Source organism: Oryctolagus cuniculus, chromosome 18 (genome assembly GCF_964237555.1).
Source record: "Oryctolagus cuniculus chromosome 18, mOryCun1.1, whole genome shotgun sequence".
Lineage (NCBI taxonomy): Eukaryota > Metazoa > Chordata > Mammalia > Lagomorpha > Leporidae > Oryctolagus > Oryctolagus cuniculus.
In genome coordinates this window covers 23,461,426-23,477,518 of record NC_091449.1, presented here as the reverse complement: position 1 = coordinate 23,477,518, position 16,093 = coordinate 23,461,426, and the positions used below count along the sequence as shown (strand labels likewise).

At 60.8% G+C, this 16,093-nt stretch overlaps 2 protein-coding genes across 3 annotated transcripts; both read left to right on the top strand.

Moving 5' to 3' along the window:
• Positions 1–3,825: 3,825 nt before the first annotated feature.
• On the top strand, positions 3,826–10,128 carry LOC138846528 (USP6 N-terminal-like protein). The gene is made up of 9 exons (XM_070062541.1): positions 3,826–3,864; positions 4,309–4,416; positions 5,502–5,611; positions 6,909–6,957; positions 7,945–8,065; positions 8,668–8,762; positions 9,126–9,191; positions 9,803–9,902; positions 10,070–10,128. Exons 1-9 carry the CDS (start codon positions 3,826–3,828, stop codon positions 10,126–10,128), a joined length of 747 nt encoding a protein of 248 aa, XP_069918642.1.
• On the top strand, positions 7,566–15,174 carry LOC138846716 (uncharacterized). Of its 2 annotated transcripts, XM_070063270.1 has the most exons (3): positions 7,566–9,191; positions 9,803–10,429; positions 11,962–15,174. In XM_070063270.1, exons 2-3 carry the CDS (start codon positions 10,291–10,293, stop codon positions 12,711–12,713), a joined length of 891 nt encoding a protein of 296 aa, XP_069919371.1. In that variant the 5' UTR covers positions 7,566–9,191; positions 9,803–10,290; the 3' UTR covers positions 12,714–15,174. The 2 variants fall into 2 exon arrangements, with proteins under 2 accessions (XP_069919371.1, XP_069919370.1); XM_070063269.1 differs by lacking the exon at positions 7,566–9,191 and having other exon boundaries at positions 9,198–10,429.
• Positions 15,175–16,093: the final 919 nt, after the last annotated feature.

Here is a 16,093-nt window from a genome sequence, read left to right as displayed (position 1 = left end):
GATGATAAGGAAACATTTGTAGCAACAACAATGGGAACTCACCCCTGTGCACCCTAAGCCACCCCAGGAGGCCAGCATCAGTCCATGCAGGAGCTGGGTTGGGGCCCATGCACCCATGCTCCCTGCACACGGACTCTGGGAAACAAACCTCCCCCCCAGTGAAGGAAAGTGCAATGTGGAGAACACTAAGCCTAGGCATCTGGAGTTTGAACTCAGGCAGAGAAAGGAAAACGAATGGGCGTCTTCCACCCAATTAGGAACATTACACTGCTGAAGCTGAGTGGTCCCCATTCAGCACTCGCTGTGTTATTTTACAGCACTTTGTGAGTCTTCCAAAGAGTTTACAATGCAATTTAAAGCAGAGACGCTGAGTGGGGAGGGGGAATAAAAGAATCAGTTAAAACCCAAGTGTTGCTGGACAGCATCTCTGGACACGACACAGCGGTGCACTCATTCACACTCCACAGAGGAGGCCAGCAGGTGTGTGGGTGACCAGGGCCCTGCACCCTGTGGTCTCCATGCCAGGGCAGGGGAAGTGGGCAGGGAGGCAGAGCAGTGGGCCCTTGAAGGGAAAAGAACCGACTGTGGCCCCCAGGTGGCAGCTTAGGGGCAGTGTGGGGCCCAGGACCAAGGAGGTGCTGGGGGAGGGCTGAGCCACTTTCCCAGGGGGAGCAACCTTGCGATCAGCACCCCGGGGAGCCGCGGGCTTGTGGCTACTCCTGCCTGCGGCCTGACGCGTGCTGTCCCTGTCCTTATGGTCAGCAGCAGCCCGGTGTTACCAGCATGCGGCTCAGGTGCTGGTGCTCAGGAGTTCTCAGTGCTCTGTGCCTGAAGCCCTGGCCCGTGTCCAGGACAGGGCCCTGGTTCCCGCTCTGGACAGGCTGGGCCATGCTGGCTTGAGGTGCTCAGCGGGACGCTCCCCTGCCTCCATCCCAGAGGACCCCTGTGTCCACCTCCTACAACTCCAGGGGAGAAGGGCTGGAACAGAGCAGGAGGGGCAGCAGAGGGTGGCAGTGCTGGGGTGGGGCCTGTGGTAGGACAGGAGGCTGCTCCCCCGGGAGTCTCAGTTCAGGTCATGGCAGGGCAGCCCCGAGTGTGGGGACAGGTCTATGTGGGACTCCCTATGCGACCTTCTGTTCTAAGAAAGAGGCCTTCACAGTTGGGCTGTAATACAATTGCAGAGGCAGAAAGGAGGGGCGGGAGGTGCCGGTTGCCTGAGACTTGGGACCGTGACGGCAGGTGGCAGAGGGCCCTGGCACCCCTGGTTCCGGGGCAGTTCTGCCAGAGCCCTGCCCTCTTCACCTGGGCCCTGGGGAGAACACAGGCCCCACTTCTGGTGACCTTTAATGAAGCCAGGCCTGAGGACCCTGAGCCCTGCCACAGCAGAGCCACTAGGGATTGGCTGGCAGGCTTCTGTGATGTCACAGTCACTGAGATGCGCACTCTGGGCTGGGAGGCGACCAGAGGCCAGTAGTGCGTCTACTGCCCAACTGACCAGTTGGTAGTGTAGGCAGCAGGCGCATTTCAGAGAATCACATGGATTCGCGATGGAAGTGAGTGGCACTTGCTCTAACGAGCTGTGGCGTGGGGAAGGTCCCGCCAGGGGGGCGGCCCTGGTCTCCCACACCGGATTCCATGGGCGATGTGGTGGAGCTCTGAGTGGTGCCCCTGTGTGCAGAGTGTGTACACAGTCGTCTCATTCCTCCCGCTCTGCTGGTCACCAGTGTTGAATGGGCCTGGGTGTGAGTCTGTGTCTGGACACGGGTTCAAGACTAGGTGTCGGGTCAGCTGGTATCAGGTGGGCAGGGAGGCCGGCTCTGAGAGCCCCAGAGATGCGGGAGCTGGGAGCAGGCCAGGGAGCCCCGTAGACTTGGGACTTGGGCCCCCTGGAGGACACGTGGCTGCCAGCCTGGGGGAGGAGCATCCTTTCCAAGGGCAGGGGAGGCAAGGTGGGGGCTGTCCTTCCCCAACCATCCGTAGTCAATGAGCTCTGCACAAGTCATAATCCAAGGACCCGGCCACCAGGTGCCCGCCTGCCTGGCTGTGTGGCTGCCCCACCTCTGACCAGGGGGACAGCCCTCAAAGCAGCATTCCTGTGGGCTCCCCAGTGCTGGCTCCCATGTGCGTATGTGTCTTACAGGTTGGATATGAACGCCCTGAGGTCCCGGAGGGCCCAGGAGCGAGCAGAGCTCATCAATAAATATGAGCAGGTACTGGCCAGGGTGCTGGGGGAGGAGGTGGGGCCCTGCCTCAAGGACTGTGCCTGTGAGAGCCAGACCCTGCCTCCCTGGGGACACGGGGGAGGGGGCAGGTGGACAGGTCCCCCAGTGACTTCTCATCCGGGTCCCCTCTCGGCTGCAGGGACGCCGAGGAGCGGCACTGTTGGTGCCCGAAGAAGAGGACGATGAGGGCGGCTGCCTCGTCCCAGACAGGCTTGGGTTCCTGCAGTGAGTCCTCCACACCCCAGCTCACCCCAGGGCGGGACTGGGGTCAGAAACCCCAACATGAGGCGGCACACCTGTCCCCGGCCCCGACCTTGAGCCCAGCTGTGGTCACAGGCAGTCACTTGTCAGCATTTGGGGGCAGGAGTCGGACGTGGAGGCTGTTCCCACAGATGTCGGGGAGAGAGGCCCCGTTGCTGGAGGGTGGGCTCCGGTGACCTGGAGGGATGGAGCCATCTCGGGCCATCTCTGGCATGACTCAGCAGCCCACCTTAGCACGGGGATAAGGGCTTCTGCCTCCATGTTGTGCCAGAACCTGGAGAATAAGCAGGAGCAGAGTGGTGGAGAGATGGCCAGGGTCCGGGCTGACAGAGGAGGGGTGAGGTGGGGCACATGACCTCAGGAGGCCAGGGCACAGGGGGGAGGGTGGGCAGTGGAGGACCCTGAGGGGTGTAGGGGTCCCAGGTGCCTCGAGCCCCAGGTGCACACTCACAGCACTGAGCATCTCTCAGGCAGGCCACCCAGACTCGGTCAGTTCCAGGGTGACGTCCTGGGCAGAGCTGATGTGGGGATATAGCTGCCTCAGCCCTGGGCAGTCTGGCCCTGCTCAGGACAGCCAGCCCCCAACCGCTGTGGGGGGCTGCCACACACCCACGAAGGTGGACCTCTGACAGGCCTGGAGCCCCCCACTGGCAGCAAGGGCCCCTGCCTGGCCCTAGGCTCCCTGTGCTCATGGTCACCAGCCCCTCCCTCCCCATCTCAGTCCCCTGGGCTGAGAGGATGAAGCTGGTCCTTCCCTGGCCCACTAGGGAGGTCGCGGTGCCTGTTGTGGTCCTGTCCTCACCTCTCCGCCTCCCTTGCTTTCCAGTGAGCAGAAGCTGCCCCAAGACAGCACCCCGGGGGCAAAGGTAAGGACAAGTCCTTGGCCATGGGCCAGTCATCTGGAAGCAGAGCTGGGCAGAGGGGGCACGTGGGGCTCGGCAGTGGTGAGTGGGAGCGCCATAAGGTCCCGCGATGCGGTACTTATACGGCACCTGCTGACATCTTACCACACTCACCTGTCCCAGAAGTGAGCCGCAGCTCAGGGGTGTCTGCTGTCGGCCGCCCTGACTCATTGGCATGGTTGGGAGTGACCTGGCTGGAGCTCAGGGGCTCTCCTTGACGAAGGGGCAGCTCGGGTCAGAGGCCAGGCCACCGATGCTCCCCCAGACAGAAGATCTGGGGCTCACGGTCTGTGCCTTTTCTGGCTCCTTCCATTTGAGCGCCCACAGAGCTCCTGAGCTGCATCCGAGGGCCCCTCTCAGAGCCCCAAGCTGGGCTCACGCCATCCTGTCTCGTTTTCCAGCGTAAACAGGAGGTAAGAAGGATCCAGAAGTGGATAAAGATGATCAAGAACCATAGTAAATACCGCGGCAGTGACAAGGTACCGTGGCGATGAGGGCCCCTCGGGAACACTGAGAGCTGAATTGGGGTTTGAGCAGTGCCCATTCCTGTGCCAGGCACCGCCTGCCTCTCAGATGCCCAGGGGCAACTGTCCAGTCCCTAGAGACACAGGTCATGGGCACACCTCCCCATACACACAGGACACTGTCCTGGTAGAAAATCTGAAGTCACTGCTGAAGACAATCCCGGATGCAGGGCAGGCGTGGTTCCAGGAGCCCTGTAGCGGCCACTCCGTACACGGCAGAGCCGGTGCCCCTGAGCCCTTGGCCCTCCAGTCACTGTGGGTCATAAGGCCCCCCTCTGGGCAGATCCTCCCTCTGCCAATACACAGGGAGCCCCTGGCTTCTCCCTCTGCTGTCTCACCCTGCGCGGCCTCCACGAGTGGCCACGTTCACCACTCACCAGAGCCTCCTCTTTCCTGTAGTTTCAGCGCAGAATCTACAAAGACATCCCTGCCCAGGTGCGCGGGAAGGTGTGGGCCGTGATGCTGGAGGTGGACAAGAGGAAGGTCCAGAACCCGGGCAAATACGCGGTACGGCTCTGCACTCAGCCCAAGGGGGCCCGGCCTGCTCGGGCCTGCTCAGGAGCCTGAGTCTCCGTGGAGGACCGTCCCTCACTGAGCCCTCGGGAGCCTCCTCCCCATCCTGCCTTCCTCTCCCTAGATCCTAGTCAGTGCCTCCTCCACGTCTCCTCAGACCCAGCTGGGACTGGACAGGTGTGTTTTGTGCCAGAGGCTTTAACCTGCTCTCTGCTGAGCTCACCTGGGCAGCTTGGCATACGGCCAGAAGAGAGGACTTGCTGGTCCCTGATGGGCGGGGGTCTCCCAGGATGAGATCACAATGGTGTGAGGTAGGGAGCCCCACAGGCTCTGTGCTAACATGGCCTGCCCGCAGCTGGCCGGCCCTCACCTAGGCCTGCCCACAGCTGGCCCTGCCTTCACATGGACTTGCAGCCCCTGGCATTGCCCTTGCCTGGAGAGGCCGCTCCAATGGTCACACAGCTCTCAATGCTTCTGGGAAAGGAGGGAGTGAGGACTGGTGTGGGCAGAGGGCTGTCAGCTGCAGCTGGCTCTCATGGCCCCTGGCTGCCATCAGGGAGCAGGGCCCAGCTGTGTGGCCCACCCTGCCTCCCCCAAGTCTGCAGTCTGGGGCTGGCCCTGGGAGCTGGGCCTGGAGACAGTCATTGCCCAGGCTCAGCTCCAAGCCAAGGGCGGCTTGCAATGTCGAGATGGAGATGGGCCCCTCCAGCAGGGGGCAGCATGGAGCAGTGGTCAGGCTGTGGCTGACTCCTGGAGGGCAGGTCCTGAGATTTCAGCGAGAAGGCTCAGAAGCCTGGCTGGGGGCAGACCACGTCGTGCTGAGAGCTGAGGCAGGCAGGGGGAGTGCACAGGGACCTTTCAGAGCCCCTGTCTGCTGCTGACCGTCAGGGTTACGTGGGCACTGAGGCAAGTAGGGAGCCCATGACCCTCCCTCAAGGTGGGACCCAGAAAGGAATGAGCACCCTGCAGGGAACTCTCCCTGTCAGCCAGAAGAGCTGACGTGGACTTGAGGTCCTTGTGTGGCAATGGGGCTTGTGCAGTTCTTGAGGCTGCCCCTCTCCCTTGTCCCTGCCCTGCAGGAGATGAAAGAGCTGGCCAGGCTGGGCGCCACTCACTTCCATCACATCAACTCCGCCATCGCATGGACTTTCAGAAACCACCTCATGTTCCGGGAACGTTACGGAATGAAGTGAGGCCTCTGGGCTGGGGAGGACCCGCGGGTGGGAGGAGCAAGGGTCCTGGGGCACATGGGGTCCCTAGGGAAGATTGGGTGCAAGCCTAAAACAGTTCATTGAGCACAGAAAACAAACTTGCCTTTTCTATAGTACACAAACTTTCCCAAAGACACTGTGGAGAGAATGAAATGAAAAGAAACACCAGGAGAGACAATAGTAGCAATCTATCTAATAAAGGTGTTGTTTCCAGAATATTCAAGGAGCCCTTCAACTCAGTCACAAGGAAGCAGTGGGCAGCCCCCCAGTACCCCGGGAACACAGGCTCGGGGGGGACCCTTCATGAAAGCACACACACTTCAGCTCCTCAGCGCATGAACACACGCTTATTCCCTACACCACAAAGGGGCACCAGTGCACAGCTGTGGGAGGGGGGAACTGAAACCACTGAGGACGCCGGGTGCTGGGGAGAACGTGAGGTGAGCACCCCTCTGGTTCATTGCCAGGAACAGAGCACAGAAGCCCAGGCCCATGGCAGCACCCAGGGCCGTGTCTCACAATGAGAAACACACACCTCCCACACGAACCCCCAGCACACACGCACATTTACACAACCACTAGAACAGCCGAGTGCCCAGAAAACACACACGCACGCTTCAGGGTTGTGTTCACAGTCACTGGATGCAGGGGAAGCCTGCACGATGCTCAGTGGGGAGACGGAGAAGCAACCCGTGCCACAGCTGAATCCTAGAACGGGATTCAGTGAGAGGCAGGACGAGGCTCGGGCCTGGGCTGACCTGGAGGCCTCTCAGGTGATTCTGCTAAGAGAGGAGCATCCCTCAGAGCCTACACGTTTTGTGATCCACTCACAGGACGTCTGCAAGAGGCCGACCCCTGGGACACACAACAGGGCAGGGGTGGCCACAGCTGGGGAGGAGGGGAGTTGGGCCACAGGGGGCTCATGGGGAACACACAGGCGACAGGAGCTGCTCCCTACCAGGCTGAACGTGCATGGGAGGCTGACTCTGCACAGCTTGGACCCACGGGACTGCACTCCCACAGTGGGACGCTCACCTGTGCCCTGAACACCCACCTGGGAAATGAAAGTGCACGTGACTGCGCCCTGGGAGGTGTGCGTGTCCCTGCAGGCGGCACTCACCCACACGGTGGACAACATGCAGGTGCCCTGATGACGTCACTGCGCATGAGCAGAGTGTCACGGGCCCTGCGTGTGGCTGTCAGGCTCTGTTAGGCAGAGCTGCACTGAGAGCCTCGGCAGCACAAGACACACAGCCTCTGTCCTCTCTCTTCCAGCCAACAGGCCTTATTCCACATACTGATGGCCTATTCCGTCTACAATCCCGTGAGTATTCTGGGATCATAGCGCAGGTGCTATCCCGGCAGTCCCTGCAGGGCACCCCTGGTCACAGAGATCCCAGCCTGGGTTGAGGGGCCTCTCTCATCCACAGCTCTGAGGAAGAGTGGTAGAGGCCAGGCTCTGAGCCTCCTTGGACCCAACCTCAAGTTCTGGGAGGAGAAAGGCAGCCTTCTCCTGGGCTGGGCTCCAGACCCAAGGAGCTTGGCCATGTTGGGACACCCCTCCCAGGACTAGCATTCCACACAGTGGGGCGGGGGACAAAGGCAGGGCAGATCAGGTGTACGACTTTGCTCTGGGTCCCACTGATGCCATTACACCCACCAGCCCTGTGGTTGGACCCATGGGCCTGAATCCCACTCTGTACAGCGCCACTGCCACAACCACCCACTCAGACCTTTCCCATGCGTGGAGCAGGTGCAGGGCTCCATGGGTGACCCAGCAAGGCCTGGACATCCCCACCCCCTGACCTGCCACTGGCCAACCCTGCCTGGTGCCCTGGTTCCCAGGGGGCCTGGCACTCAGGAAGCCCAGGCCTGCACCCATGCCAGAGGCACACCACCTGTTCCGGTCCTGGTAGCACTTCCTGGCTTAGTTCTTCCTCATGTGAGAAAGGGCCACCGGCTCACCTGCAGAGCTCAGGGGTCCAGAAGCTTCCATGGGCATGGATCTGGATTCCCACAGCAACCTGGCCCATGCTGACATCTTGGGGGTAACAGGTGTCCATACTTGAGCTCACCCCCTGTGCTGCCTAAGCTCAGGCCCTGCAGGATTCCCTCCAGGAACTTGGAGAACTTCTCTGGGCTCCCATTCTTGGGCAGCTGACACCAAGTGGCAGGATTCAGGCACAGGGGCTCCCTCCCCAATCTTCCTGGACCCTTCAGTGGGTGACCCTGATCTCCCTGAGAGGTGGGCCATCCTAGGATATCATTCTTGCCAGGGGAGGTCTCCTAAAGGTGTTCTGGGATCTTGCAGGAGGTGGGCTACAGCCAGGGTCTGAGCCATGTGGTGGCGCTGTTTCTCATGTATATGCCCGAGGAGGACGCTTTCTGGGCCCTGGTACAGCTCATGGAAAGCAGGAAGCACGCGATGCACGGTAGGTGGATGGCGTGTGGGGCCCAGTGCATGCAAGTCTGTACACGGCCCTCACTGGCTCCTGAATGTGCAGGACAGTGTCACAGTGTGTGTGTGGGGGGGGGGCTCCCAGGAAGCAGAGCTGACAGAGGCCTCCCAGACTGAGGCAGCCCCCTTCTTTTACCACCACCCAAAGGCCCTGCAGCTTGGCCATGGCCATCCTGGGTCCTTGTCCAGTGACTCAGGTCGATTCTGGCTCTTCTGCCTCACACGTCTGTACACAACTCTCAAGCACAGAGCCACACCCAGGGAACTTGTGGAAGGCAGCATCCCCTGTAGGGTCACCCCTCCTCGCTCCTGAGTCTTGGAATGGTCAGGAGTCACCCAGTCTGACTGCACCCACCCCAGCAGGCTCCAGGGGGCAGCCAGGCCTGGGCTGCACACAGTCACCCACCTGCACCCACCTCCCAAGCAGATCCTCTGCCCTGGCCACGTTCATCCCCACCTGCCCCTGGTCGAGCCTCCCCTGACCCTCAGTGCTCAGAAGCACCCCACCCAGGCCTGGGGCTCTCCAGCCTTCCTAGGAGGAGGCTCTCACGTGGGGGTGTGGCTGATTCTACTCAGGTTTCTACAAACCAAACACCCCCAAACTGGAGCGATTCCAGCAACACCTGGGGCTCATTGTGCATCGCGTGCTCCCCTCCCTGGAGAAACACCTGGTAAGTTAAGCATCTCCTTTCTCCTCTTGGGGGCTCTGGGCTCATGGGACTGCTTCCTGAGCCAGGGGAGGCCACGTCCTCACCAAAACTTTCCTTGGTTACTGGGGTCCGCGGCAGCTTGGGTGTTGGTTTGTTGTCCAGCACTTGGTCCCCCAGAGTTGGCGTAGATTGAAGGGAGATGCTGTCCCCAGAGCAGAGTAGAAGGAGGGACCTGTGTCCCTTCAGGAACCTGCATGGCTGGGAGGGGGGATGCCCCTGCTGCTGGGCTTCCTGCACCCAGGGGCTCTGCCCCAGGGCTCAGATTAGAGGGAGTCAGGCCTGGGCCCTGGGCCCTGAGCCCCCTCTGCCTCTGCCTCTTCTTAGGAGAAGGAGGGTGTGTGCCTGGAGGACTCCACTGCCCACTGGTACATCCAGTGCTTCCTGGATGGGGTAAGTGCCCCGGGGACCCCTTGCCCAGGGAAGCTCCTGCCCCAGTGCCTGGTTCTCTGGTGCTGGTGGCCTGTGACTCTGAGCTCCCCCAGCCCCAGAAGACACAGGAGGGAGCCTGCTGTGCAGAGCAGGTAGGCCCTGCCCTGCCCTTCTAAGGGTGCTCCAAGCTGAGGCTGAGCCTCAGAGCCAGCAAGGAGGGGATAGTTCCCACCAGGACCCATCCTGAGAGCCTGGCAAAGGCCAGAGCCCTACAGTGAGAGGCAGGAGATCCATAGACCCCCCGTGGCAGAGGCTGGTGGCAGCACAGCCCAAGGGCTGAGCCCTCCCCCAGGTCCCTGGGGTGTCTGGCATCTCCAGTGTGGCTTCCAAAGTGTGCAGACCCCCAGGGTCCAGGACAGGACATGGTCATCCTCTGTGGGTCTGGTTCGCTGAGTGGGCAGGGATGGCCATGAGGCATGGCCTCCCCTCCCCTCCCAGGAGGAGCTCTGGCCTTCTTGTGTGATCAGCCTCCTGGAGTCTCCCTCTGTCCTAGGGGAGTGACACTGCACACCCACCCCTGTGGGCCCTGCTGAGGCCCTGACGGGCGGGTCCTCCAATGCCTCTGTCCCCAGGTGCCGTTCCCCCTGGCTCTGAGAATATGGGATATATACATCCTGGAGGGTGAGCACGTGCTCCCAGCCATGGCATACACGGCCCTCAAGATCCATAACAGTGAGTCCTCAGGGCCCACAGAGGCCCGGGTGCTGGGGACGGAGGAGCTGGGGGTCCCCTGCCTGTCCCTCGGGAGCAGGGCTTGAGGGAGGGGTGAGGGGGTTGGGGAGGCCTGGGTTCCCTTCAGGAGGGCACTGAGAATCCCCCTGTTGCATCCCCAATCCCAGGCCCCCACAGACCACAAGGAGAAGTGGCCAGGGTCATCGCACTGGAAATTGGCCCCTGAGCAGTCCCTCTAGTGCTTGGCTTGACACCCAAGGGTGTCCAAGGGTGTCTGCAGCCCATGTCTGGTGCTGGGACAGGGCTTGGAGCAGCCATGGTGGCTGCACCATCCCTAGGGCCCCTCCCAGCCTGACACCCACCCCCATGTCTAGAGCGCCTGCTGAAGATGCCCCGGGACCACCTCCGGGAGTTCCTGCAGGTGACCCTGAAGCAGGCCTGGTCTCTGAGCGAGGACGCGGTCATCAGGCAGCTGCGGGCCTCCATGTGTGAGCTGGGGAAGCTCCAGTGCCTCCTGCCTCCTGAAGGTGAGTCCAGCACATGGCCCCTTCCCATGCTCCCTTGGGGGAGTCAGTAGTGGGAGTGCCAGGCCCTGACATCCCCGCCCAGGGCCTCACCTCTTCCTGGTCCTCCTTGTCCTCCCGACTCAGAAGTTCTGCTTTCTGAAGCTCTGTCAGCATGGCCTGGTGGGGCCTCGGGCAGCTTCCCAGCATCCTCCTGTGGGTGCCGGCTCTCTCCCCACGACTCTGGGGCCGGGCCGTGGAGCTGTCCTCAGGACATTTGTGGCTCTGGCTCCTCGGCTGACCCCCACTCTGGAGTGGATTGGAGGCCCCGCCTTGAGCTACCCTGCCCAGGTCTGGAGCAGGTGCCCTGGCTCAGTGCCCCCAGGAGCCTGGAGCACAGCTGGACCCCCACTCCAGCAAGATGAGAAGTGGCCCTGCCTGCCCAGGGGGCCTCTCCCCAACTGACCCCACACAGCCTCCTGGCCCGATGACCACAGCTGTCTGCACACAGGACCCTCCTAGGACAGGGGTGGGCGGGGCTCCCACCTGCATGTGGGCAGGGCTAGAGGGAGGTGGGGCTGTGGGAGACCCTGTGCAGTGATGTAAAGCCTGCAGGCACTGGATCCCCTTCAGCCATCTGAGAACCCCTGGAAGGCCCAGGTGCCCTGAGCCCAGTTGTGGGGGCCGAGTGCACTCCTGCGAGCAGGGCTGGGCACAGAGGCAGGGCTGGGGGCCCCACGGCAGAACACAAGAGTGTGGGCTCTGCAGTCCTAGCCTCGGGCCAACAGAAGGCAGCGGGACCCGGAGCATTGCTGGCCTCTGGGCTCTGGTGGGGAGGGGTCCCTGTGCTCGTCCCCTGCTGCTGCTGCCATCATGGACCTGAGCGCCTGGGTCCCCATGCAGAGCAGAGATGGGCTTGTCCCAGCTCTAGAGGCTCTAAGTGGGGGCCCAGGTGCAGGCTGTCCAGGCACTGGGGAGGCCCCACTGCGCCTCCAGGTGCTGCCTCCCTGGGTGCTCCTGGGACAGTAGCGGTGACAGCCCAGTCTCACCAGGAAAGAGACAGTGGCCCAGGGGCAGAGGACACAGGGCACCCCTGCCACCTCTTTAGAAACTGCATTCCCTGTCCCCAAGGGCCTGAACCGGACTCCATGTCTGCCCCACAGCCCCAGCTCTCACCCCATCATCTTAGGCTCAGTTCCTTTCCAGCCATGTAGGAGGGACTCAGATGCGGGAAATTCAGCCAATGCACTGTTAGGGCGCAGGAGGTCAGGTGGGGGAGGTGTCGGGGTCCTGAGTTGGTGCTTTAGTCCCCAGAGATGAGAGTGAGGCAAGGAGTTCAGGGCCATCCACCCTGTGATGGCTGTGCAGGAGGAGCCGGTGGTGTCCCAGGGCTCCCCTTGCCCGGGCTGCACACACTCTCCCGTCTGGGGCCAGCAGCCTGGAAGAGTCCTCAGTGTCACACGTGGTGATGGGGACCCCAGGATGAGGTCGGGGCAGGCACCCTGCAGGCCAGACGGGGGCTGTGGAGAAGCAAACCGCGTCTCTTCTTCTTCCAGCCAAGGCCATCGAACAGTGCAGCAGGCCCCTGGGGCAGGCACGCGTCCCCCAGATGCACGTTCCTGCCCCCACTGCTCCGAAGGCCAAAATCACCATTCAGGACACAGTGGCAGTGTGGGAGCAGACCAGGGCTCCCGCTACCCGTGCAGTGATGATCCGTCCTCCAGAAAGCTTTGGCCTCCGCATCACCAAGAGGGAAGGCATGGAGGAGGAGGAGAGCTGGGAAGGCAGCCCAGAGCCCCTCGGCCTGGGCTCCCCTGTGGGGACCGCAGAGTCTCCAGGTTCTGCCAGCGCCACGGAGTCTCCAAAGTGCTCGAGGTGGGGAGGCCTGTGCCAGTGCGCCAGTCTCCCTAACCTGAGCGGGCCAGAGCACAGGGAGGACGACTCCTCCGACGCTGGCAGCCGGGAGGGCCTGTGGATGTGGGCTCCTCCACGGGCCTCAGAGTCCCCGGAACCAGGGCCCATGCAGGCTGTCCCCGCCTGGGGGCCACGGCTGAAGACTTCCCCCTACTGGCATGGCAGCCCCACGCACTCTGGGGACAGTCACGGGCTGGAGCCGGCCAGAACCAGCCCTGGGCTGGGAGACCAGGCCCGCGTGCCCTCCCTGGCCAGAGGCCTCCTTACCTCTTATTCTTTGGGGCACCTGGATGATGGGTGCCTCCTAGAAGAGAGGCCAAGTCCACCATCTGTCCTGCCCAGGCTGGGCAGCAGCCTTCCGTGTGTCTTCACGGCATCCTATGCACTTGGTTGAGCCCCCACCGCCCAGGCTCTTCCTGGGGCCAGGACACCCTGACACTGGAAGACAACAGCCGTGCCAGGAGCCACTGTACTCTCCTCCCCGCCCCCTCCCCCACCGCCACCCTCAGGTGGTGCTGAGCCTGTATTAAATTGTTCCATGGAAAGGAGTTTGCTCCAGTTTGTGACCCCGGCGCCCAGCGGCAGCAAGCTTCCCCGTGTTCCTGGGGAGATGGGTGGCTCCACAGCCCCCAGCCCCAGGCAGAGACCCACTCAGGACCCTGCAGGCAATGCCTGAGATTCAGCTCTGCCCTGTGGGGCTGGGTCAGGGTGGGAGAGCAGCAGCTGTGAGTGCCCGTGACCTCTGGGACAGATCGGCACAATAGGAACAGCCGTGGTTGGAGGGCCTGTGTCACCTCTGTGCTCTCCCCTAGACCTGGGCGGCCGTGGCTGCAGCATCCCTGGCTTGACCCCACATGGCTCTCCCACGTGCGAGAGGATGCGCACTCTGGGCTGGGAGGCGACCAGTGGCCAGAGTACGTCTACTGCCCAACTGACCAGGTGTTGGTAGCGTAGGCAGGAGACACATTTGATAGAATCGCATGGATTCTCGGTGGAGGTGAGAGGGACTTGCTCTCGGCTGTGCCTGTGTGTGAACACCACGGGAGTAGAGCCCTTGGCCCTGGGACTCAGAGAGGTTCTCCAGGAAGGGCTGCTGCAGCGCGCTGGAGGGGCCTGGTCTGTGTGCTGAGCTCATGTGCTGTGGGCGGGAAGGGCCCTAGCACGCAGGTCACCTTGCTCTCCCACAAGCACCACTGTCAGAGGTGATCTCTGTGGCCGTGTAGCCACAGCTCTCAGCCGGGCACGCGGGCCATGGCTCACCTGAAATGCAGGGGCGGCTCCAGAGCCCTGTAAGGACTGGCGGTGAATTCGCAGACTCAGCATTTCCCAGCTCCTGCCCGGCTCCTGTCTCCCAGGACACAGATGAGGCCCCGCGATGGCTCTAGAGGTTGACCTGAGGGACTCGAAGTCCTGCCGGACTCCCAGGTGCCGTGAGCAGTGCTGCTGAGCTGGCCTCTGCCTGTACCCCCAGCCACCCCTAACAGAGGACTCAGACCTGGGGGTTTAGGGGGCACAGGAAGCCAGAGCAGGTTTAGGGAGACCTCAACTAAAATCCGGGATGGGGAACCCCTGATGCTTCGGGAAGAGGCTTTCTCAGAAACCCTTCAGGGACATTGGAGGGCATTTAGCTGCAGTTGGAGGGGAGTCCTGGCCACTCTGTGTGGCAATAGCAAAATACCTGAAGCCGCGTTGCTTAGAAAATGAAAGAAGTTCACTTTGCCTGTGGCTTGACCAGCCCGAGAGCGTGGCACGGCACCAGCTTCTGGTGAGGGTCTCATGGCAGACAGCATCCCCCAGCAGGAGCCCGAGTGAGATGGGGCTGGAGGAGGACTGGGCCCTGTCCCTGATGACAACCCCAGGGCAGGCAACGTGGGGAAGACACCACTGGGACACGTGCATCCCCTCCTGGACCACCCGGGGTCCATCCCCTGCCTCGGCCCCTGAGTCCAGCTTCTTCCACATGTGCACTGTTGCCGTTGATTTCTCAACAATGTTGCAGTGGAGTCGTTTCTGAGAGGAGGAGCCTGGTGGCGGCTAGAGGCAGGGAGTCACCACACAGACCCCCGGAGTCCGGTGAAAGTGGGCTTGAGGCAAGCAGCCCACAGACTCGTTTATTTCAGTTAGTACAACAGCTTATATAGCCAAGACAGCCAATCCGGTCATGGGGTGGTTTATACCCTAACCAATCACAGCCTGTTGTCAGGCAGTATTGGAAGCCATCCAATCACAGCCTGTTGCCAGGCAGGCTCCATTGCCAGGTGGGATTCAAAGCCATTCCTGAGTAACTGACGCTCGCTTGCCAGCGGCCATCTTGACATGGCCTTCTCATTCCACCACATTTCCCCCTTTCATTTATTTTTGAGCAATGGGAGGCATGATTTTTGGCCATACCATTGTTGACCCTGTGTCCATGTGGTCTCTGTACGCGGCTGTGCCTGTCTTAGGTTGTCCCCCAGGGGATCTTACCCGTCGTTGACTAAACAGTGCTCAACACGGGAGACCACTGGTGTGCTTGCTCAGATGTGGTAGGAATGAGGAAGAATGGTAACCAGGAATTGTGTGACCACACACAGGCTGTGGGCCGTTTGAGTGGCTGACTAGAGCTAGTGGGGTATGAAGCATTAATGGATGTGGCTATGGGCAGTTTCCCAGGGTAGGATGATAGGGCAGGTGCGTCTGCTAACAAGGCTGACTCTCAGTCTTGTTCAGCTGGTTCTGGTTGGCTGTCAGTTGCAGGCTTGATGTTTCTGGCTGGTACCCAAATGGGCTGTGCCGCATTCTCTGGAAAGACACAAGCATATCCTCGACCTTTGGTTAGAGAGGGTGTGGCCCCTTCCATTCTCCTGTCGGGGTATTTCCACCTAACCATAGGGGCCGGGGTCTGGGATGGAAAGGATCCCCAGTGTTTATTTTTTTTTTTTTTTTTTTTTTTTTTTTTTTTTTTTTTTTTTGACAGGCAGAGTGGACAGTGAGAGAGAGAGACAGAGAGAAAGGTCTTCCTTTGCCGTTGGCCCAGTGTTTATAAACTGGGCTGACCTCTTGGAATCAAAAGGAAGAAACTTGATAGTGAAAAGGACCTCAGTCAAAGCAAGCTGTGGGTCTGGGGGCATACGGTTGTTTTTCTGTCCTTGTAAGAGATCTTTAATCGTCCTATGAGTTCTTTCAATGATTGCCTGCCCCTGTGGCTTGTATGGGATACCTGTGGCAGACTGTATGTTCCAGGACCTCAGGAAGGAATTAAATTCCTGTGGTGTATACGCTGGCCCGTTATCAGGCTTTATTGTCCAGGGGACACCGAGGACCAGCAGGGCTGACTTAACCGCCTTTATCACATTTCTAGCCTTTTCTCCGGATTGGGCTGCTGCAAATACAGCCTTTGAATACGTATCTCCCACCACATGGACAAACATAAGTTGACCCAAGGAGTTCATGTGGGTGAATTCCACTTGCCAGAGCTTCTAAGGAGCAAGTCCTCGCGGGTTCACTCCTGCTTGTAGCAGTGGGCCTGACGGGGCGAGGGGGCACAATTCTTGCAAGAGTGCACTAGGTGTTTGCATTGGCTCATTGTTAGCTCCGGGAAAAGTGATTTTGTGTCGCTTTCTGCCATATGAAGTTTTTGGTGTAGAATAGGGGCTTGTTCTAGGTGTCTGATGGCAGCCATGTTGCAGGAGATAAGATGATCGACCTTTTCGTTGCCTTGGGAAACTCACATAACAAGCAGCAAGTATGACCTGCAAACTGACATAAGCACAGCAATGGAGTGTTTTTTTCTGA